The 24,185-nt window shown below is 53.1% G+C and overlaps 1 protein-coding gene across 4 annotated transcripts in view; it reads left to right on the forward strand.

Annotated features, from left to right (window-relative positions):
* LOC122364635 (rho guanine nucleotide exchange factor 18-like) overlaps positions 1–24,185 on the forward strand; it is a 67,583-nt gene that overhangs the window by 17,270 nt on the left and 26,128 nt on the right. Inside the window, exons 3-11 of one of the 4 annotated variants that reach the window (XM_043335210.1) lie at positions 3,081–3,469; positions 4,939–5,047; positions 9,792–9,882; positions 12,897–12,973; positions 13,751–13,845; positions 14,789–14,904; positions 16,911–17,009; positions 18,553–18,625; positions 21,136–21,281. In XM_043335210.1, coding sequence (XP_043191145.1) covers positions 3,194–3,469; positions 4,939–5,047; positions 9,792–9,882; positions 12,897–12,973; positions 13,751–13,845; positions 14,789–14,904; positions 16,911–17,009; positions 18,553–18,625; positions 21,136–21,281 — 1,082 coding nt within the window. In that variant the 5' untranslated portion in view covers positions 3,081–3,193. The remainder of the gene's footprint in view (positions 1–3,080; positions 3,470–4,938; positions 5,048–9,791; positions 9,883–12,896; positions 12,974–13,750; positions 13,846–14,788; positions 14,905–16,910; positions 17,010–18,552; positions 18,626–21,135; positions 21,282–24,185) is intronic. The other 3 variants (XM_043335211.1, XM_043335212.1, XM_043335213.1) reach the window with 3 other exon arrangements.

Genomic DNA, 24,185 nt, shown 5'->3' on the forward strand with positions numbered 1-24,185 from the left:
CAGTCGGCCGACTTTCATGTGAGATTGACTGCGGGGTGCGCCGGACTCGCCGGCTGGACGGCGGCTCTGCCGAACGGTAGCAGAGGTGATGCGTCCGTGTTGACCAATACGGTGACTGTTTTTTTACCTATTGATCACGCAGCTAGGGTATGTTGATATAAATCTAATATGAAACTGGATGGCTTTTCACTAGGGAGTGATTTCATGATACGGGGTATGATGTGTGGGTGATGCCACCAGTCTGCAATACTATAAATGCACTTTCATAATGTTATGCCATGCTGTTTGCATTGCCGGTCAACCAACGTGTATTAGCTTCAGATATTTTAGTGGCGTGACCTGGGCGCCACCGCTGCGGTCTGTGTTATTTTTAGTTTTTAAATTGTTGCTTCACCAATCATTAGTGTAAAGGTCACTACCGCGCCCATTGCAATCACAAAGTGGCTGTCATTCCCCACATCAGCGATATTTTACATCGTGTAGCCGTACTTTTTGAAGCTGGAGTTAATTTATACAACTTAGTTACTACATAGGTCTTGTCAGCAGGTATTCAGAACGAGGTGAATGAGAAGCTAATGCTGCATGGTTAGCTTTGTAGTGTGCGTCTAAACGTATGTGTACAGCTATTTCACCGGCCGTGCAATTGAAAGTAACATTGGTGAGATAGCGGCGCTGTTTGGACCCCTTGGGATTCGTTCCAATTTCCCGGCAGTTTGCAGGAGTCCCGTAGTACTTTTCGATTGGGGCCTGCAATTACCTAAGCGGCCTTGGTGCAGGTCACTGGGGGGTCAAATTACAGGTCGTGCGAGTGTCGAGCGTGTGTGGGAGGTGTGAGTGGGACTAATGTGCTCTTTTTGTGGAGAGTGCCTGCTTTGAAAGGTCATATGACCTCTCATATGTTTGCATTATCGTTACATTTTCATAAAAAACTGACTTGTTCGAAAATAGTTCTTAGTTAATAGTTGGTCCGATTACTTACGTAAGCGAAAAAACTCATGATCGTGTTTCAGTCTCCCTTCGTTTACAACCGTCAGGAAATTTGGATAATTGGAAATGATCTTTTTCCTTTGGGAATTATGAAGCATGGTGAAATATGGCCGCAAGTAATATGAGTGAATTTACGGAAATAATTAGTATTGGGTTCGTTGTTGCATCTCTGGTCGGACGATGCTCTTAAGTTTGTTTAGCGAAACTAACTCGAGCATTGCCTTTTATCTGCCATTCGATCCTGGCTGTAAGCACATCCACACAGACATACAAACACGTCCGTTCCCAGTAAGCTGATTGCCCTTTGACAAGGGAATGCTTAGCGGAGACCTTTGCCGGAACCGCTGCGCCTGGGGCACCCGGATTCTGTTTGAAACGCATTAGGGCTGGATTAAATTGCTATCTACTGTTGCCGATACATTGCGTAAAGTAACTATTAGAATACATTCATCAGTATTTTATGGGTACATAATACCGCTGGCGAACCGCATCAAAATCCCAATAAACAATATCAGTATCGAAAAAGAATGACTGAAGGCTCTGACCAACAGAACCTGCTGTAATGTTATTCCATGTAGCTCTATGACCGTGTATTTATGGGACCGGTGTGTTCACTGGGAGCTCAGCAGTCGCCGTGGAGACGTAAGCCGGGGTAATAATGATGTTGGTGTCGGGGGCGGTTTGGCCATTTAACGCCAGGCCTACTGTGTCGTCCAATTATACATCTGCGGGCGCGCCGACCGAATTGGATGGCCCTGCGGTCGGCACAAACAGGGTCGCTCCAGAGCCCGTTAGGTCCAAAGCCCAATTTAGATTTGAACTGCTCGATTCCGAAGTGAACTCAATTCAGTGGTGGATTGTTCTATTATGAGGTGATCCGACCTGCCGAGACTACTCCTCCCAGAGTTGTGTACATACAGTAGACTGGAGCCCTTGGCGCTGCTTTGAATACCTTTCGATGATGGGTAACATCAGACGTGTGACATCACTCGCAGCTGACCGGGATGTGTCCGCCGTCACTGATGGAACTGATGTCGGTGATATGACCGACGCGCTGGATCAATTTCACCTGACCTTATCGTACTGCGGGTACTGAACGGAGGCTTCCCACACGCCCCGCAAACGTTGAAAATCACGCAACCGAGTTTACTGTGAAGACAACTGTCTCCGTAAGGGCAGGCGGCCAGTGTGCCCCATTAATCCGACAAATAACATCCCCTAGTGATTTTATTTACATCAACTTTTTCCCATGGCTATTTGTGTGGCTGCAGGCTGACCAATGACCATGCGTGTCGCTCTAATGCGTTTGTACCGATGTTTCTGAAATAAAAAAGATCAGCCAAGCTTGGTCTGCTGAGAAATAGTATGAATCATTAGATCAGACTGGTTTTAAGAACTGGAGACCAATAAAGTGAGAAGATCCAGAGGTTCTGACGGCTTGTTTGGCTTCTGGCAGTAAACTGGCGCCCAAATACGAAACTTGTGTGCAAATACGAATCGGGATTGCACCCGACAATGCACTCATGCCCACTCGCGTATGTTTAGTTTAATTCCAACAGACGTTGCTTGCTAAGACAACCATCCAATGGTAGTCGCCGGCAACGTTCGAGAAGTTATACATTCGCCACTAGATGGCACTGAATGTCAGCGCCTGCAGTGATACTGTGCCGCATAGCTTACTGTGAAGCGCCGCTCCTCGCATAGTTACTCCTGCGCTCAATAGGTGGCTCTGGTGTCAAACGGATGATAGCATGCTAAACTGCATAGCACAGCTGGGTCGTCTTGACTGTTGTTCTCATGTCTTGATGCCAGCGCAACGAAAGCTTGAATTAACACCTACCATATTGTATTACGAACAAGAGGGATTACGCCTTTTGACATGTTTGTTCAAACGATGACAGCTACCGCTGACCTGCTTTAGTTGTGGACCAACTATGTAGCTGCATAAGACATTCCTTTCCTAATGGGTGCTGTTATATCACAGTCTGCAGTGGTTACAGCAGTGCCTGCCTGACCCCACAGTGATCTGACGGGTGTAAGTAGGGCGAATTTCGGCGGCCGGCGGCGTCCACCTGAGCCCGTCTGCCCCACAGTGTGGCCACCGATGGGCAGCTGCCGCCGCCGGCCGGCCGCCGCCGCTCCGTCCCGGCGGTAGAGCGCTCCGCAGCGTCCCGCTGAGCTCCGCCGCCCGTCTGAGGAGCCCGCCATGCAGGAGCGGTGGCGGAGCGGCACGGCCGTGCCTCTGTCGCTGCCGGCGCCCACCGGCGGGCCGCCGCCACAGCTGCTGCTCAGTCCGCGCTCCAAGCAGCCGCCCGAGCTGCCGCCGCCCTCGCCGCCGACTCCGCCCAAACTGCGCACACCGCCGCCGCTGTCAGTCAACGGAGCCCGCCGCAGCCCCTGGAAACGCGTCAAACTGCTGTGCCACGTGCTGCTCTGGAAGTCCGTGACATCCACAGCGGCGCGCGACAGCAGCAACGCGCTGGTAGGCCGCCGAGCCGGCGAGATCTGAACTGCTGCTGCGCCGCGCGACTGTAGCATGCCGTCTGTTTGGTGTCGTTCCGCTCGCTGCTGACTGGCTGTGTGTCCCTGCACCCGAGCTGGACACGGGGCCGCCCGCTGCCGCCTGCAGTCGCTGTGTAGACCCTCCGACGCGCCTCGGCCGCTGGCTGGAGTCCGCGTCCAGCGCACGCACTCACCCGACTGATCAGCGCCTCAAGGACAGCGCTGGCCCACCTGAATGACCGACTCGCGTGCCGCGCGCTGCCGCTCTGCTAGACAGACGCGTGCTCTCGTGTGTCCGCTGCCACTCCCCTGACGCCCGCTCCCGCGCGTGTCCGCTGCCTGCGTCCGCCTAGCAACCGCTGTTGCTCGGAACTCGTTTGTTTTCCGCCAGCCGTTGTATGTTTGCCGTTGCTCGAAGCCTTTGGTATGCGCTCCCATGCACGTCCCGTCCTGGCTGGATGTAAGCTCTGGTCTGAATGAGTGCGTGCCGAATGGATAATTGTTGTGTGTTCGTAGGTGCTTTTCTTTTCTTTTTAATTTTTTTTTGTTTTATTTTATTTTATTTTATTTTATTTTATTTTATTTTATTTCATTTCATGTTACTTTATTTTGTTTTATTGTAGCTTAATTTATTTCAATTTTTGTGTGTTTGGCTAACGTATGATCAATTAGAAAGGCTACTTGACAGGTTTTCAAGTGCTTTTCGTAGAAGGCAATGTCTTAAGCTGCTTTATTTTGACCTGACCTTTCCTGGATATTGAAAAATTTAAAAAATGCTCCAAATTTTTATTAATGCGTTTCCGTCTAGAAAACATCAAACATGAAATTTGCTTTGTTGATATAACCTATTATCAACTAGCAAAACAAGCTGCAACGCCCATGGCGTATGACAGTATCCTGCATGTCCGTTCTCGCCGTCGGTCTGGCCTTGCTAGAATCATTGAAACTACTCAGTTCAGTTTCCGTGACTTGTGACGACGTATTTGATAACACGTTTCCTTTATTTATCCTCAAACATTTACATTTTGAAATAACAGTATGGTCTTATCAACTAATCCGCGTTTTCAGCAATCTGCGAACATTTTCTACACCTATAAGCGCTATTTGTTCAGTTTTGCCGCCATATTGACACAGGCCCACAGAACCGCTGCATTTCTGCTGTGTCTGTGTAGCTATGCAGTTGCGTGCATGCTGGATGTTATTTGGATGTCCCTGCCGTCTTGCGTGTCCGGATAGAGTTGACATTGTGGAACGAATCATTTATATGTTTTTGCCTCGTTCGTGTTTCGCGGCTGTGCAGTTTTCGATGCGCCCGCACCTTCAGCAGATATCCGCGTCTCAGTACGTCTATCTTTGCGCTGGCAATCTGTTAATTAGTACGCAAGGCCGCTGCCCGCGTGTCTAGTCGCTGCGTGTTTCTCTAGTCATTGACGGATCCCCTGTCGACAGGTGGTCCACCGGCGCTACACCCGACTCAGTTCGTCGTGTCCGTCGCTGAACCAGGAGTCGGACGAGGACCCCACGGACACACTGCCCTCCATACAGGTCACCGCACACGGTGAGTCAGAGCGCACCCCACTCCGTGACGCTCTACACACGCTCTGCAGTCTGCTGATGACATAGTACCCTGCGTGCGGAGTCGTACCGAAAAGACCGCGGCCGCCTGGAGTCGCACACACTCCACTCGTGCTGCCGACTGCATGACGTGCTAGCGACCGGTGTGGATGTCACATATGACGTCATGTGTGTTTCGTGGATATGACATGCTTAGAGTGGTGGGTGGTCGGATGGTTGTGTGTGTGGGCTTCCTCTGTCCAGCGGGGTATTGTGGTGAGCGGGAATGTCTGTGACGGCCGTCAGCGTCAGCTTGACGTCGCTGACGTGTGAAGGTTGGGTCTGACAGTGATGGCAGGGAGGGACCGGTGGGTGTATGGGCTGATGGCGGCTGTCGATGCTGAGCGGCTCAGAGCTTGATTAAACATTGCGTTGACATCAACTGGTTGAGACGCCGAGGACTCAGCGGCGATAATTTCGTAATACCTGAGCAACGCTGGAAGTCACTGGCGGATCCAGAAAGGCAATCTTGGACGCTGCGGGAGGCGGGGGGCGTACCCCCAAAAAATCTCCAAATTCCCAAAACTTACTGGGTTTCGGTTCCTTTCGCACTGCTGTGCAGTTTAAAACAAACTTTCCGAATAAAAGTTGTTTAGTGTTCTTTTTATTCTTGAAAAAAACCGCAAATTTTCGTCGATTTCGGGCGTTGCGGGCAAATGCCCCCCCCCCCCTGGATCTGCCAGTGCTGGAAATGCATAGGCACGCATTCTCTGCTTCCATCGGATAAGAATCGCACCTAACCCATTTTCAGTACTGAAGGGGAACACAGCGACAGTTTTGACATTTCCGGGCATTTATTGTGAATGACAGCTTTCATTGGGCCTATTCAGTCCTCGGCAATCACTGCGTTATTTCTGGTGCCGAAACATAAGTTGTCGACCTCTCATTTTATTGCTATGATGGCCTTGCAACATAAGGCTCGTTACTTTAACCTCTCGCATGAATAATGCTTCCTGACTGGAATGCTAGTAAAATGAGCCCTTTGAAGAAGCTGGCGTCGTCTGATGCTTGGCATTCCTACCTTAAAACTGCGACGGTATTCAGAAATGACCGGGATTCGCAGATGCTGTTTCCGCCTTGTGTTGCTGCGTTTCATTCGGTTACCGTCCATGTCATATCCCGTGAGTCACCGTCAGTCCTCAGAGCCTCTCCTGGTGTCTTTGTTCTGGAGATCTCTGCACAGTAACCGCTCTACCCCAGTCGCCGGCGTTACCTGGAGTCTCCTCTCCCCCTCTCTCTCTCTCTGCTCTCCGCCTCGGCTCCCTCTCGCCAACTCCAATCGGCCACTCTCAGTACTGTCTCGGTGGTGTGGGGATGCGGCCGGCCAAAGTTAGCCGGCGCCGCGGCTCGATAGCGCGCCAGCCATGTGGGACATGTCCCGACCACATATTGGCTAATGAAGTTTGGCCGGCCGGCCGGGCGGGCGCACCGTGTCTCCGTGTGTGCCGCCGTTTGATCCGGGGGCTGGCTCTGACGGCCGCCCGCCGGCCGGGCACGTCTCGAACTGAGCCCCGGCCGCGGCCGTAGGGTCACGTGAGAGAGCAGCGGTGGCGGCGGCGGCGGGCACATGGGCCGCATCGCCCTGCACCGCCGGTCAATAGGACGGCCCGGTCGGCGCCGCAGGAGAGCAGAGCAGGGGCCGGGCTGGGGCCCGTGACGCAGCCGGCCGGTCCTCCCCAACGCGGTCCTCCGCTGCTCCAACAGCGCCGCGCCGTGTCATAGCGGGCCGCAGTCATAGCAGGATGGAATTAAAATTACTGCGGACGGTTCTGGAAAACGGTGCAGGGGCGTTATTTGTGGCTGCTTGAGGCTGATGAGAAGTTTCGCTCATTTAATTCGGTGTCGGTTCTCTCCAAGCGTTGATAGTTTTTTTTTAATTTCAGCTTTAGAATCAAATACTCCAGCCACCCCCTTTCTTACTTGTTCCCTGGATTCCCTTTACTCACTCCCAAGTGGTGAGTGGCGTTTGAAAGGTAAAGCAAAATTATTCATCAACTAAACATGTCATTGCAACATTTGCCTTATGTTGTATTCAATATCTGATGAAGATGGGATGAATATCAAATCCCTGATAATCTCTTGGTGGTGAGATGTATTCGATCGTATGATCTGTCGCTCCAACACTATTAGCAGATGCCAGGACGGGCCATTAATGAGCCCAGATTACCTTACTTGGGATATCGGGCAGGCCAAGTTCCTGAGGTCGTTTACTGGCTTTCTCAATTGTATTGCCTGCGTTTTAAATCCTTGCCACTCATGTGATACTCACTACTACGAGAACGGCTACGTTTTGATGGGTAAATCCTTGCCACCGGAGCAAAGGTCATCTGCAGCCGTCTTTCGTTGTCAACAGAATTTCACCTGCCTTTTTGTTAGCTTCTTTTTGGACGTCTTTTTGCTTGATTACCAATGCATTCGTAGGAATTATTTGATACTGACTTTACTGTTACTCGCATAAAGCTGCAAATGAATTCACCCAAAAGTCCGTGCGCAGGTTTCTTTTAATGATGGTTTTTTATATGCGCTATTCACTATTTGTCCATCACTGTTCAGTGTTCGGCGCATTGTGTTTGAGCGCATCCGAGCTGGGGATGTTTCGGCTCAGCGTATTTCACATTAGCTGAAGACGCTGCATTGATGTTTGTTGCGTGAGTGACTGAGTCCATTCGTTTCAAGAGCACTTGTCCCGCGGCGTACTCGTATCCACCATTACAGTCATCCCGCTCCATTGGAAAAGTTGGTCTCTCCTGGCCCGAGAGCCGACTGCGAATAGATGCGGTCGGTACGAACTGAATGTGACGAGCTGTCCTGATTGCGGAGCCGCCTCTCGGAGGGCACAGGATGGCCGCGGCTCTTTGTGGCGGCTCTCTGAGCAGTCTGATCTCGGTAGTCTTTCAGCGACGTCCTCAGGGAACAGAAGGACCCTGCCGGTCGCCTCGGCTTGAGAAGTCGGTCGATTTCGCTCCTATTGTGGTCGCTCCGCTGCCGCAAAGGCTCAACAGGAAACCGCGAGAAGAAGAGGTATCAGTCGGCTTTCGCACGGGTTTTTACGTGTTCATTCTGCTGCTACTATTGGTATGAGGGCTCTGAGAGTCCGTTTGATTTCCTGCTCCAAAAACATGGATCAGAAGAAAACTAAAAATGTTCACTGGCTGCTGAATATTTGTTTGTTCTTCTGTGAGTAAAGCAGACCTGTCCTTTCATTTAGCACCTCGCCATGATTTTCGAATTAACAATAGGTCCCGTTCATTTTCATCCTCGTTCATATTCAGTGTGCTGGTCGGTCAGCGTCTGCGTAAATTCTCTCACCCATATTCATATTCGGTCCCCGGTCGCTTTGCATCTGTGGAAGTTTTCCCACCCAGCAGCCAAGTCGGTCATTGCGTACCATGGCCGGCGGGCCCGGAACCGGGAACAGGCGCGGCGCAGGCAGTCCGCGGTATACGGTGGCTGGCCCTGCCCGGCCACGCCGCGGCGCCGACGGCGAGTTTACCCAGGCGCGGCCTTATGAAGGCACTGCGTCACCTGCCCCCCCCCCTTGCCCCCTGCCCGGCGGCGGCCACCTGACGGCCGGGGGGGGGGGGGGGCACGTGACAGGACCAGCCGCGGCCGGCCGGACCCACCCATCGAGCTCAGCCCGGGAGGCGGGCAGACCGCGGAGCTGGGACATGAAGGTTACGGGGTGCAGCAGAACGGAATCGGTGCTCGGGCTGGGCCTGGTGCCAGCTGGTTGGGATTGGTCTGATCTGGTTAGACGTGGTCTGTTTTGATCAAAGTATATCTGGGCCATCTATGTGATTGTTTTTGTTCCTCACCCGTATTCTGAAATAGTAGGAAATGTATTGAAAGGCTAAATTTTGAACCTTAAAAACCATCAAACTAATCGGATTATACCAACTCTTTCAATTGTCTGTCCAGTCAGCTTTGTGTATACAGATTTGTGGATTCATTTCGATACAGTTCGTTGCAGAAATAATTGCCTCGGGGTCGTGGAGTTCAGCCGCCGGTCCTGTGTTTACTCCGAAATGGCCGGTGGTGGGTGGCGCCGGGCCCCATTATGGTGTGACCGCCGGGGGACACGGGGTAAATGGAGCCCGTGCCGGTCATTGTAAGTCGATAACGGCTCGTCGATGGACTCGGGTGGATGATGGACCTCGGCCCCATCAAAACCGTGATCGATGGGGGAAAACTGCTCCGCCTGGTGAACTCAATCTTAGGGCTGGACATTAGGTTAACATGGAAAACTTCTTGATGGTAGTGTTGTCAGTGTGACCATAAGTCACAAAATGTCTCTTCGTGATGAAAAAAAAAATAAATGAAATGAAGCCATTCGAACTTTCATTATGTTCTGCATGTATTTATACCCACAACAGTGAGCTGGCACGGAACTCCGCCTTTGCTATGCCTTGTTCTGATTGTTGTGCCGCCGACTATTTTTTCTTCGGCGTCTGCGATCGGGACGTATGTTCCGCACTCTCCAGTAAACACCGTTTTCGCGCGTTCGACGTAAACAACACGACCGGAGCTTTCGCTCTGTGAGTGCTCTCTAAAACAGTGTGCGTTGTACGTCTTCAGTCTGACGCGCTGTGTTATCTCTAATGCGCCTCCCTGTCCCTCCCTCTCTCTCTCACCTCCCTCCCTCCGCCCACTGCTGTGACCCTGACCCTGATCTGACCTCTCTGTCTCAGACACGGCTCAGCACCTGTCCGCACTGCCCGGCGATGACCGCAGGAAGAGCTGGTCGGGACGGGACGGCGGCGACGGCGGTCTCCGTAGCAGGTGAGGGGTGGCGTGGTGGGCGGGGACGTCACAAATGTGATGTCACACACAGCTGATGGAGTTGAGTTTATCAGTTTGATGTTACACACGGCTGTGTCAGGGGTGTCCCGATGACCCGCGTATGTGTGATGCACGTCTCGCCCAGGGATACATACTGTGGGATGATAGTGGTCGCACGCCGGGTGTAAGCTGGATAGACCGAGTCGCGCTGTGGTGGTAGGTTGTGCGTTCTGAGGTTATTTGTGGTAGGATGGGGTACAAAAACCATGCGATGTGATTTTGTCGATTGTTGGATGCATGGCCAGTTCATGACACGCGCAGCTGCAAGTGGTCACGGGTCGACGAGCACCTGAGTAAACAAAAGGATCGAATTCAGCACAGTTAGATCCCTTGATGTATCCACCTGCTAGTCAGGAGAAGCACTGTACCGCTCGACAATGAGGAACACCTGCTGCTGCGCGGCGGCTGATTACCGCCCAGATTAGCAGACGGCGAGGGTCATTGGTTTTCGGTGTGCCGCCGCGGATTAGCTGGGCCGCCTCCCACACCGGGACTAGGTCATTGCCGGGCGCCGGTACCGGGTCGATGCCGTGCAGAGATCCACGTCCAGTCATTCTGTCCGTCCCGAGGCCCGCACCGTGCCACTAGGCCAGTGATTATAATCAGCCCCTAAGCAGCTGAATGCTGCTTCTGCTACGGAAGGACGGTGGGTGGGCGTCTCCGCTATAGAAACCCCGCTTCTGCCGCCTCCGGTGGTCAGGGGAACTGCTCTGGTAGCGGGGGTTTGGCGGTGGGGGCGTGCTGTTAGGCCAGGGATAGTACAAAAAGGTACAGAACGAGCCTGACCTTGATTAGAAATGAATGTAAGCTGCGGGTATTAAAGGACTCAAGAAAGGCGGGTAGGTGAATAACGGAGGCTTCTCACACTGGGATTAGGATGTTTTGTTGGAGCCTGTGCTGCCACAGAGTAGTGATCCGAATGGCGAGTTTTCCTGCAGCCGGCGGCAGTGAGCCCTGACGTCTCGCTCAGGGTTCGCAGCCGGTCTGAGCGGGTTACGATACGGCGGCCCACGAGGCCATCCTTTCTGCAGCGGGCGGGCCCGGCTGACTGATGAGTCCTCGGCTCAGCGGCGGTACCTATCTGAGCGGCACGCGCCGAGACCGGCGAGTGGCTGACGAGTGACGACCGGCCGGCCGACCCGTCACAGACGGGGCCCGAGAGAGCTGGAGAGGGAGGTTCACAGGCCCGGGTGGATCTCGGATACCTGGAGTGGCTGGATTCGCAGCGTGACTAAAGAGCAGTTCACACCGAGGGAGATTCTGGGAAGAGGAGGTATATCCCACAAGATATGCGGTGGTTTCTGAGTTAACTTAACAACGCCCAAGGCTTCCGAGAATAGCGTGGTTTGATGGACTACCCAGTATTATGGTGATTCAACAGCGACATAAAAATAGGTCTTTGAAGCTTCACGATGATGTAAAACACAAACTTATCTACATAAGGGATCCTGACGCGCTAAAGACGAGCCTCCATTTTTGCCTTTATGTCCCTCGATGATGGCTATTTCCGTTAAAGAGCGTCACACACCGGCCCCGTCTACCCCGTACCCTCTGATGGAGCAGGCGAGCACAGACTGGATCAGCGGCTAATGTCGCTGACATTTGGCCCGTTCAGGGTGCTCATTGACCGTGGTCAGGTAGCGGCTCCCGCGTTTCCTCGGCTCGTGAAGGTCGATCGGTCGTTCGGTCCCACGCAGGACGTGTCCGAAGAGCCTGAAGCTCCAATGGTGTGAATTTCTGAGGAGCCTGTGCGCTCCGAGTATATGATGAGTTTTAAGTCATAGGGTCTCACGATGTGCGTGGGCACGGCGTCCTAATGAAAATTTCCAGTAGCTGCTGCGGGGATAAAATGGCTGGGAGTGAAATGCCGCTAATGTCAGGGAATGTCTCGAGATGGCATCTAGGCCTGGCTGGCTTTGACCGTGTATAATGGATTATACGGAGTATGGTCCCGTGGGATGGAGTAGGTGTTTACATGCTCGATAGGGGCTTATCGCTTATGTATGGGTAAACGCAGTTCCCCGAGCGCCGAAATGCGTGTAGAGTGGTACCTAGAAGGAGATGCAAACACGTCCGCTCCCGAGTTTCCAGTATGACATATCGCCGCCTCGCCTCCCGGTCCGTGCTGTCCTGGCCAGCCCTGCAGCCCCGGCAATGCACGATGGTACGCTCGTCTGTAAGCCAGTGTGACATGGCCGGCGCGTGGCTCGTGTCAATCCCCGTGCAGTCTTCGTCTCACTGCGTCGTAGGTATTCTTTTTCCGACAAAACTGAGAATAACACATAGTCTTCGAGTCATTATCAATTTTATCGAAAAAAAGAATACCTTCCACGCAGTGTGATGAGGGCTGTTGTACCTTGGCCACCTCAGTGTCTGACACGACCGTTGCGGGTTTTTTCCGTTCCGTTTTTTTTTTTGCAATGCCACCTCCAGCTGTACCTGTTTCGTTCCTACCCATATGAGCCTCACCGCTGTATCCCTCGTGTTGCCCACCCGTGCGTCTTTTGCGTCCCCTTCATGTCTGTTCAAGTGTTTCCCACCCCTGTGTGTATCGTGCTGCCGATTTGTTTGTTTGTTTGTTTTGTTTTGTTGGGTTAGGCCCTTTCGGTCGACAAGACCATTGCAGAGCCGGAAGGATGATAGGAATTAGGGGGAGACATTGGTCTGGGCAGGCACCCTAGTGAGTCGCCGGGGCTGAGCCCGTCCAGAGGACAGGCCACCCAGCCCCAAGGCACTCACTGCACCCGGCTACGGGGTGCGCTCCCTCGGGGGCAGCGGTGCCGCTCCAAGAGAGCAGCCCGCATGAGATAAAGTTGCCTGTCCAGCCCGGAGGGGGTTGCGGCGGGGAGGAGAAGGATTTCAGCATCCTGAGGATAGAAGCACGGATAGGTGAGTGCTGCCGACCCGTCTGTCTGGTACGTTCCGCCGGTGACCGGTCCTCGCTCCTCCGGCAGTGTCAGTCTCAGCAGTCTGGACTCGGACGCTGACGACGCCAGTCCCGGTGGCCAGACACGCAGTCCCAGCAAACAAGGTCAGTGAGACGAGCTCAGCGGTGGCAGGGACACAGCGGCAAACAGCGCGCTCGCCCTGACGAGTTTTAGGTGTTTAGTGATATGAAATTTCATTATCAAGTATCAACTCTGTTCGTTGGGCTCGGTAGTTAGTTCCGTTTTTGTAACTTTTTGGTGATTTGTGCACATTTTTGCCAACTCTGCCTCGGTTTGTTTCTTATAAGCTCGACGAGAGACCCCCAGCTGCTGACTCGGCTCTGCGCGCTGTTTTTCGTTTCAGTTCCATTTCAGCCTGCGCTCGCCGAGTGCTAATTAAGTTGTTTGTGCGTAATCACATTCAGCTACTTTGCCCGTTTCGCGGCGGTGACACGCCGTGCCTCGAGGGTATTCCGCCGGTGGCCCCGCTGTGAGCTAATCTGACTCGGTGGCGCTTAGGGAGACAAATCGTGGTCAATGCTCGGTCACGAGACCGTGTTCTCCCCTGCGGCGAGTGTCTGTGTATCTTTCTTCTGTATGTCTGTTGGTCAGTGTATCCGTGGGATTACTGGACTTGGTTATCTATCGTTATCTTTCTGACCCGTTGGTGTCATTTCAGATGACCTGCGGCTGGCGGCCGGTGTAGGCTTCGGTGTCAGTGTCAGTCTGCTGACCCCTTCTGTGTCATTACAGATGACCTGCGCTTGGCGGTCAGTGTCAGTGTCAGTCTGTTGACCCGTTTGTGTCATTTCAGATGACCTGCGGCTGACGGCCGGTGTCAGTGTCGGTGTCAGTGTTCTGACCGGTTTGTGTCATTTCAGATGACCTGCGGCTGGCGGCCGGTGTCGGCTCTGGTGTCAGTGTCAGCACCGATGAGCTCCGCTCGGCCGGACAGGCGGGCGGCGTTCCCCTTCAGGTCAGTGGCCTCTGCTGGAACGGGGTGGACAGCACGGCCGACTGCACGGAACCACTGATACGGCAGGCCGTCACGCAGACCTTCACAGACCCTCCCTCTGACGAACCTGCTGACCAACACTCAGACAACGTGACGAACTGTCATGAACCGCTAATGGACTGTCACGAACCCGCGGAGGACTGTCACGAACGCGCGGAGGACTGTCACGAACCCGCGGAGGACTGTCACGAACCCGCGGAGGACTGTCACGAACCCGCGGAGGACTGTCACGAACCCGCGGATGACTCACGGATCGCTTACGGTATTGACACTGACTGTCACTCTATCTCATTAGTCCGACCATCACCTGGACGTGTCGGTGTCATTTTGGCACACTGACACGGTGGCACGCTGACATTTATACTGACACACTAACATACCGCGGCGTCCTGGCTCGGAAACGGTGACCTTGCTAGGCGGACACGCGGACTGAGATTATGACGAGCCCCATTGCGCTTTTAGTCTGATATGTTTGTTCTGGCGGGGCGGGCTTCAACTGGAACACAGAAATAGAATGAATGGGTACGGGTTGCCAGAGGAACGTGTGTTCCGTAGCATGTGCGCCGGACACTGGGGAATGTCTGGAAGCCCGGGACGCTGAGTTACTAGGCCACAGCTGAGTGGAGGGCCGTCATCCGGTCCGTGAAACGTCACGATGACGCGGGCTGTGGCCGTGGAGATACGACCCGTGCGGGTCCGGTCTTGACGAAGGGGGGGGGGGGGGGCTGGGGACCTGGGGTCGGTGGCCTTGAACTTACCTGGACCCGTTATTTGCGCGGAGACTAGCTGACGTGACTCGATGTCACCTGACCGATGACCTGACCCGTGACCTGACCGATAATTTGACCGGTGGCCTGACCCCTGACCTGACCAATGATCTGACTGATGACCTGTGACCCCTCAGGGCAAGCACGGCCGGTCGGCTGTCGAGCCGCGCTCCAAGATGCAGAAGTCCGTCTCCACACCGTCTATGCTGGGCCAGCACCGAGACGGGTCGGAGGTTGACGCCGGAAAACTGACGTAAGTGACGGGACGTCATCTGACGTCAGTGTGTAACGTCAGTGGGTGGTGTGCTCCGCGCCCTTCCCTTTCCCTGTACTGTACAGAGAAGAAGTTTTCTGTTGGTCTGAGCTCCCTGAGGAACGCCGCAGAGATTGGTGTTGTGGATATATGGCTTTGGTAGTAGTGGCTCTACCGATAGCGTACGCCACTCTCTGTCATGCATTGTTGCTAATTGTGGCGTACTTGTCTACCTGTAGAAATGCGTTGGTGTACCCTGTTGTTCCCTCTGTGGTACACGGCAGGCATACCCTCGTGGCCCGTCTGTATACCTACCCAGTACCCATGTTGTGTGAGGCACAAGTACCGATGTATTTGCGCCTACCATTCGTGGCCATCCTCTCCTCGCCGGTCCCTCCGAGTCTAAGACAACTGGAGATGCTCAGTTTCCACTGCGCCTGCAGATCCGAGTTGCCGCCGTGCAGTGTCCTGTCCGTGCCCTCCTTACCGCTCCGGACCGGTCTGGGACTGTCCGTCAGCCGTGGCGTCTGTGAGGGGAGGGATAGGGGGACACTGCCCGTCGCCCGGAGACGGAGGGTAAGGTCAGAGGTCACCAGTCCAGTTAGTGCCATTATCTAGTAGTGAGGGTGGTGGAGGGTCGAATAGGTCCCATAAGGAGGGCATGCGACTTGTCAGCATGCATAATGGTTTGATGCACCAAAACAGCACTCGAGTGCTCAATGTGGCCGATCTATTGAAACCAGATTGACATCGAACTACGAACACATTGATCTGTAATCTGTGACGTAATCTGTAACTTATTTCAGCTGAATTAGGCGATGCCTAAGACCATCCATTTATTTGTCATGTCTGTCCGTCATATGGAGATGGAGGGCAGCAGATATAGTATGTCGACCGTGTGACCTTTGGCGGCTGTGTGGGTGCCTCTCGGTGACCGGGCGGGCTCACTGGGGCGGTCCCCCAGCCACCGACACTACCCCCGCCGCTCCGGACAGCAGTCAGACGGCCCCTTAGCCGGCGCCAAACGGCCGCCAACGCCCGGTTACCGCCGGCGCTGCAGAGCCACAGACGAGAGCACGGCGGCCGGCGCTGGATATTTGATGGAGCTGAATGGGCTTAGCGTGCCACGGCCAAACACAACCGCGTCACAGTAACGGGCTTGGTAGGGATCCTTAATTGGATTGGACTTATTGTGTGTCTCACCGGCTGAATACAAATTACAAGTAATTCAATAATGGTATCAGCATGTAGTGAAATTCGCGTATTGCGTAGGCCTTACGAGGCCGTTACATTACCATTGCCGTGGTTGATTAAGTCTCTTTTTTCGTTTTTCATCAGGCGCATGTTGTCTTGCGCCTTCAAAAGTGCACGAGACCCACATGCTATCTAGTTGGACAAATCACACATAAAAAAGTCGCAGCATCTCACTCACTCGACTATTTTACACCGGACAAGTTTCTGGTTATCGCGCAGTGGCGCTGGTCGCTTCATAACCATCGTAGGGTGGTCCGCGCGCTCATTAACCTCTAACGATAGCACCGTCCCTTAGTCTGATTACCCGGATCGTGGTTATCCACCCGCTCTGTCACCCGCATGCCCCCGCCTCTGGGCTATGCCTGACCTCCTATCCCTCCTCTGCTCCGCCCCCTGGCGCTCCCCCCTCTGATGTGCACCTCCCCAATTATGAGATATTTCCCCAGCCGGCTGTACCCGATGTTTTACAGCACGTGTCGTTGTGTCATCTCCCCGCCGCCTCTGAGTGTGCCCTTCCGTTGTGGTGTTTTCTAACGGCCTTGCAGTGTTGCAAAACACTACACACCCCGAGTGTGCCATTGTCATATAAAGCGCGGTCCCCAGTGTGCCCTTTCCCCTCTTGAGTGCCACGTGCCCCCTGTAGTGTCTCCCTGATGTGTGCCCTGTCCCCTGTAGTGTCCCTCTGAGTGTGTCCCGCCCGGTATGCGTCCGAATTACCCGCACGTCGCTCGATGCCCTGTGTGTGTCGCCAGTAGCGGCCTGCTCAGTAACGACTCTGATGACGACGAGGAGCGTCAGGAGCTGGCTTCGCTCCGCGGCGGCGCCGCCTCCGCCGACAACTTTATCAGAGAGTGAGTCTCGGCACACCACAGAGACACCTCGCAGAGAATTTACCAACAGACAACTCAGAAATAGTGTACGGACACCACAGAGAAAGAACAGACAGACATCAACCTCAGGAGCTTACGAACAAATGCCTCGCATAATTCAGAAGGAGTACGAATGGACATCACAGAGAGAACATGCTAAGAGCTTTACCTCAGAAGAGACTTCGCATACAGCCACTTCGTGGAGTGTTTTAGTCAGGATCAGGTATGTCACACAGACTGAATCTTGGCCATAGAGCATCTAACTAATTTCTTTCATCAATGCACGAATACTATACAAGGATCACGTCCACGGAGAGAACGAGAGGTGGGTACCAATGGGGAAAAATGATACTGCTGCATATTAGGGGCATATGTACCGGCAACTTCGTTAGATAGTGGCATGTATTGACATAATAACGAGGATGGTTGGCACTGTCGCATTCTCATGTCGGCGAACTCGGTACACCAGCGTGCCTGATACTACAGAAGTTTGCTCCGGCGGCAGTTTCAGCAGTGAGTAATCTGTAATCCTATACACATACGCAATGCATATGCTTTAAAATGTATCGCGAATTATTGTTCTGTGGGAGGGTAACACGCTAAGCTGGACGGCACTTTTTGTCAGCAAACAAACTCTCGCTGAAACCACAACGCTGCAGGCCGGGACTGACCTTTTCCGTATAACTAATGGCTGCACCGTAGGAGCGGCGGTCTTGTCTGGGGCTGGAACGTAATTCATGATAGCATGGGTCTAGAATCTAGATGCTTCTGGTTTTGCATTGTCAGTTGTTTGAATTAGGGAGATTTATTACCTACGCTTATTGTTTGCCAAAAATTGATTGAGGGGTGTATTGGCCTTTTTTACACAAAAGTTTTTACATTTGTGTTATGGTATGAGGTATCAGAAACCTTCCTCATTTAGGTAAAGCATTTTGGAGAAAAGTGTTGTAAGACATTTCGATCTCATGCACTCATTCAATTTCAACCTACAAACGCCATCGAAGGCCAGTTTCTCCCTGCTCATGTTTTTTTTTTTGTATAGTAATGTACGTTTTCTGTCTAATAAGATAATTACGAACCATTTGGTAGCCGACCCCCTAACCTTCGACTGAATTCAGCGTTCTTTTACATTCACACCGCGCTGAGCCAGCTCCTCTGGCTGTGTGCGTCTCGGCCGGCTGTTCGGTGGCACGGCACGCTATCCCGGGGTAAGGGACGGGGCTCACATGTCCCCAGAGACATGGCCGGGCTACCCTGGCTGCATATTGAGGAACCGAAACGTGCGCAGAATCGACAGCCGACGGCCCGGCAGCCCGGCGGCGGCCTTGAACGTCGGTGCGAGACGCGGGAAATGGTGGTGAAACGCGGGCCAGCAGCGCGACAGGGGCGGTAGCGTAACTCGTGGCCAAGCGAGAGAGCTACCGAACAGCAGGAGCTGGCTATATTTATCTAGGGAGGTCACGGCAGTCAGCTAATGTCGATAAGGACATCCGGCAACTAACATTGTTATTCTTTCTTTCAACAGCCCGTCGTTCTTGGAGGATGACCGCAACAAGCAGCGACGGAAGAGAAGCAGCATCTTCTTCCGCAAGAAGAAGGTACGGAAGAGGCAAAGGCAGTCTGCCCTTTTTGACAGTCACCTGTACCGTACACAGCAGTGGACAGGGTACTTGCTGTGGGGAACCCCTCGTCTTTTGGCTTAGCAATGTCGATAGCGGTTTGACAATATGCTTGCGATTAGGGTACTCCCCCACACATCGTTGGACGCAGGGTTCATTTTATAGCTGTCATATTCCGAGTGCATTGGTGAATTAATTCGCACCTACACTCATGGGTGGAGCTTTTCCAGCGAAGTTGGTGGGGCAAAAAACTCGTCAAACCTACAATGTCCGATTGTCAAGTTGAATAAAATGCTACACTGAATCAATTCCTATCATTACAGATATAATATTTTGTATTACACATACATTCTAAAGCTCCTCAATGAGAAAAAGATTGATCTTCAAAACATCAAAGTCCTACTTATCAGCTAAAGTTGGTGGGGCAAAATGGCAAGTTAACCCGGCAGTTGCTGGGGTATTTCGCCACCCACCGTTTGCTGGGGGGGGGGGGCGTTAAACGCCCCCAGCCGATAACTCGAGAACCAATAGGCGCAGCGAAACGCACGAGGCGGCAAACGAAAGAAGGCGACGAGACGCTTCAGATGAGTACTTTAAAGTTGAATTTTGAGGTCACACGTCGGGTCAAGGTCAGGTCAAACACCTGAAATCGGGCTTTCAGTAGCATGGACTTCAGGACTTCGCAATGGGCGCCTCTCGTCATAAACTCTGTCAAAACGGTGCACAATCCATCATATAAGGCCTACAAGAGTGTCAGCTCCATGTAGGGGTCAGTCAAGCATAGGTCAGGGTCAAGGTCAGGTCAACCGGGCAGGCACATATCCCCGAAAATGAAAACTGATATTCGCAGCCTGTGACACATGTTTTATGGGTAATTTGGGGCGTAGAACACGATGGTGGCATTCATTTTATCATATGTGTACGTGTTTGGCTAAAAAAGTTCAATTTAAGAATTACATACATCATGGTCGTGAGGTAGTCACGAGAAATTGCCAAGATTAAGTTCAAGATTTTGGAAAATGCGGAACGATAATCAATAATCGAAGATAGCCATTTGATTGTTCATGGTATTGGCAGTCTAACGGCGTTTACGTCATGTCTGTATGTCTATTCTGTGATTTTATATGATTTTTTGAACATATGCCGTTTTTGGTCGAAAACTCAGAAATCATGACGTCACTAAAACCTCGATATCTCAAAAATTTTCCGACCGATTTTTTTTTTGAAACTTTGTGACAATAAACCTCAATCAATTCTCTACAGGTACCCAAAATTTGGCGCGCCTGCGGCGCGCCGTTTTTATGCTATGGCCCGGCGAAAAAAGGGGGGGGGGCGTTTAACGCCCCCCCCCCAGCAACTCGCGGGTTAACTGTATAGGAAGCTCCACCCATGCTTCCAGCAGATCGCCTGCTAATGACTTGCCGCACGACCCATCGTGCGTGCCCTCTGCTCTATATTTGCAACGTCTCAGTGGCATATTGATAGTCCCGGAGTGGAACTAGCGGTGACACTGAACACATACGCGCTATCCTGATGTTACGCCTCGATGAGTTATTGGGCAATATTGGCAGTGAGGGTAATAATTAGTAGGAGCTAATTACACTGATGTCATCGTCATAGAAACGTCACAAGTCATCGAGACGAGACAGCAAACGGAGCAGTGCTGAGAAAGTTTCGCTCCAGCCCATCAGAATTAATCCAGCATTTTCCGCCGCTCAGTGCCACATTCTCCCTGCGACAAAATCCCTTACTTGAGCTGCCCGAGCGCGGCAATCTTTTCTTCTTGACCACCATTTTTCTCGGCTGGACGACGGAAATTTGTCACCGAAAACAGGACCATTTGTGTGTGGAAGCGGCCGTCCGCGGTCCGTCGGGAATTTCTCTCCGTACGGCGGGGGTCTGATCAGAGAGGCAGAGCAGACGGAGCGGAGGGCAGAGTGTGGGGGACGGGCGGTAATGGCGGCTCTCTGTCTGACACGAGCTCCGTTTAGGCATCCGATCGCGGCGCGGCGAGTGCATTAGACGACCAGTAACGAGCTGGTACGACCCGCGCCGGCGAGTGAACGGTGTCCGGTGGTAGGAGGGGGAGGAGGGGAGAGCAGGGGGCGAGAGAGGGTCCACCGGATATTAACCTCAACAGAGAACAGCTCCGAGAGAACACTAACGTATCCGAACATATGTGGTCATTCAATGGAGTGGCGCTAGTTTATGTAATGCCCACTCAGTTTACATCATCGTCATTCCGATTTTCTGCCACTGAGCGTTCTTGTTACGTACAATTGTGAGTCCAAACAATTAGGAGCTAAGTAAGAATATGTTGTACAATCTCTATTCGCTAGAGAAATTCAACGGCAACCTGTCCCAGCCTGTCTGTATTCATCGTCTCTCCCCTTTTTCACACTGACGAGAATCCATCCGTGTATAATGTATTATCACCTAACGTGACATGACGTAGTCTCGACCTGACCGGCTCCGTGTCTAATTCTCAGGACAAGGAGAAGGCGAAGCCGAAGCAGACGCAGTCTCTGACGCTGCTGCAGCGCGGCTCGCAGGCGGTGGCCAGCGGCCGGTGGCTCAACAACACCACGCTGGCCGCGCCCAAGGTCTCCCCGCCGATCGTCGACATGGGACGCAAGTGAGTGGGCCGGGACGGAGAGGAATTGGTGGTGGTGGTGGTGGTTGGTGTTAGTGCCCCTGGTGATGGGAGCTGGTGATAGCTCGGGTCGGTTGAGACTGCCTATTGAGAGCTGTGTATACTGTATGTGTACATACGTTGGATGAAGCGAGAATAATTCCGCCGTCTTTCCAAGTCCTCAGGCTGTGCCACTGTCCGCTGTTATAATCCCCCAGTCCCACTTCCTTTTCCGAACGAGACGCGACAGAAGAACTGACAACTGCCTCAGTTTCGTGTACTAATACTTCTTTTTCTTTTTTTCAACTTCCTCTTAGACCCAGACTTATCCTCAATATTTTACACATGAAATACAAAAAGGTGTAGAGAATAGGTGAACTATTTTGATTTTTTAATGACAGCTGCAGTATTGGCACCGCTGTGCAATGCATACCTAGTTGGCTGCTATTGACGTGTCCCCTGCCGTTCCCGTTGACCCACCCGTCCTGTCATATCCGCTCTGACCCGTCCCCGCCTCGTCAGGCTCCTCCTTACTCCCGGGTTTCATGCTTTGCTGTCAGGTCCTTTCTGGGCATTCGCCAGGCTTTTGAAATGCATCCAAACCCCGCTGTTGACGTACCTCTAGCTTTTCTCTGTATCTCAGCTGCATTAGCTGCCTTTCACTGGAGACGAGTCCTGTCAACAAACTTGTTTTTGCAAAGAGCTACTCATGCAACCTTTCAACCAGCTGTATGGTTCTTTCATTATAATTTTCCGACAGCGGTTTTCAGTGGATGTTTCTCGTACCCTAGCTAGCTCGACAGATAGCATGTGTGCTGGCTGGCTGTTGCATTACCCTGACCTAAATCCTATTATCCTAGTCTTTAATCCTGACGCGTCCAGACCTTCCCAGCCCCATTGCGCTCAGCCCTGGTCGGCCGCGCGCGCGGGCTCTCCGTGGGTCTGTGCTGACCGCGCCTGCCGCCGGTGTCGGTAGCTGCAGCTCGCCGTCGCGGCTGCGGCCGGCCGGCCTGTCGGGACCGTTCCAGTGGCGGCGCGTGGCTGTCAAACTGGGCGTCAAGTAAGTGGCCGCGCCGCCGGCCGGCCGCCGCTCTCTGCCCGTCCGCTCACTGCGCCGACCGCGCGAGCCTGCCACCTTGGTGTTGTGCTGAGTATCGGTGTTTGCCTGCTGGCGGCCGCCGACCGGCCCCCGACCCGTCCCCGACCCGTCCCCGGCGCCCGCCGCGCTGGACGCCGAGAGCCTGACGGTGTCACCAGCTTCTTCAGCTGGCCCTTCTTTATCCGGCGGCTCGGGTTATAAGAAGCTCACTTGAGGCCGGTTTCTTATCCGTCGAGATCGACCGTAATATGGCGAATGTTTTGTGTCGTCACAGTTTTGACATTGCGCATGTGCACTAACTCCGGACTTAGCGGCGAACTGACTGGCCGCTAATCGCTAGAATGAATGTATTTGCTCCTCGGCTATTTTTCTTTTTTACCTACTGAAGCATCGTGACCGTTTTGGAAATGGCAAACCGCGGCGTTTTCTGACATATCGTCTCACGTTTCTATGACTTTGATGCTTTATATCTCGTCTGATTGTCCCATCGTCAATGGACCAGCCCGTTCTTCTGCAAGGGCTACCGCCTCTTTGTGTAGTGAATATGGTCAACTCTGTTGTTAGCGTTTGCGCTCGTTGTTTCGTGCTATCACAGCTCTGAAACAGTCGTGCTTTTTAGGTGTCCAATTATGCACTGTTGTGACATTTTCTGTCTGTTCTATGTTAGCTGCATTTCTGTCTTCTGCACAGGTGTCTTCCTTTCATCTCTTGCGTTCACTAAATGAAGCCATTATCACTATTGTCCCCCCGTCGGTATGTTCGCACACTGGTGAGTGTTGATTCACCTAGTTATATCGTATGTCTCTGATATTTCGTCACACACCTACGTCACAGATCCGACTGATCACCGACCTTTTCGCTGCCCAATGAAAGCGCAGTGTCTGTTCTATCTGCTGATACGCCACGTTTCACAAATATTCGCTATCACTCCCTATCGGTGGAGCAAAAGGTGTTACTGCTAATGTCTTCCTCAGTAGAATGTTAGCAGTGCAGTGTCGTTTTGTCTACACAATGGCACTGCAGTGTCGTTGTGTCGATACAGTGTCGTTTTGTCGTTTACTCTTTATAGTCTACACCCCAGTGTCTGTGAGAGCTGCTTCATTGAACAGCTCCATTGTCCGCGTGGCCGTCTCCAGTGCTTTCGTGAGCAGTTTCAACAGCGGACATTGTGTGTACGTCCCTTGAGAGTAGTCTCGACTCTCTCCATTTCTCTCAGTCGTCTCGTGGTTGGTGGAGGGGAGGGGGAGAGACTCATCTCCGCGCCGCAGGTGCGGCTCCGTCCGTCGCCGCTCCCTCCCATCGTAGCCCGCCGTGTAACTCAGCGGCCCAGCTGGGCGCCCGCCTGGTCCGTGCCTGGTTTTCCACCCGTCCCGGCCGGGTCCGTTCCGCCATTGATCGCGGTACTGAGTCGGCCGGCCTCCCCGCGGCCCTGAATCACTCCGCCGCTCCGTATACCGACATGTAGCGGCCACCGCCGGCTCTCCGTACCGTACCGCGGCCGCCAAAGGCGCCGATTAGATTACGGCGGCGGCACAACGCACAGGTCACGGTCCGACTGGCAGTGTTAGGTGTCCGCTGTGAGGTGTCCGCTGTGAGGTGTCCGCTGTGAGGTGTCCGCTGTGAGGTGTCCGCTGGCCGACCGGGGAGCGGCCGGCCGCGTGGGGTGTAGACGGAACGGAGTGATAGCTCACGCCGGCCGTGGGGTCAGTGTGGGGGACTGGGCGAGCCGTATTTTCAGTGTGGGGACTGGGTGAACCGTGTATTTAGTGTAGGGACTGGGTAGTGGGTAAGTCGTTTATTCGGTGTGG

The sequence above is a fragment of the Amphibalanus amphitrite genome, unplaced genomic scaffold (genome assembly GCF_019059575.1).
Source record: "Amphibalanus amphitrite isolate SeventyFive unplaced genomic scaffold, NRLGWU_Aamphi_draft 000688F_arrow, whole genome shotgun sequence".
NCBI lineage: Eukaryota > Metazoa > Arthropoda > Thecostraca > Balanomorpha > Balanidae > Amphibalanus > Amphibalanus amphitrite.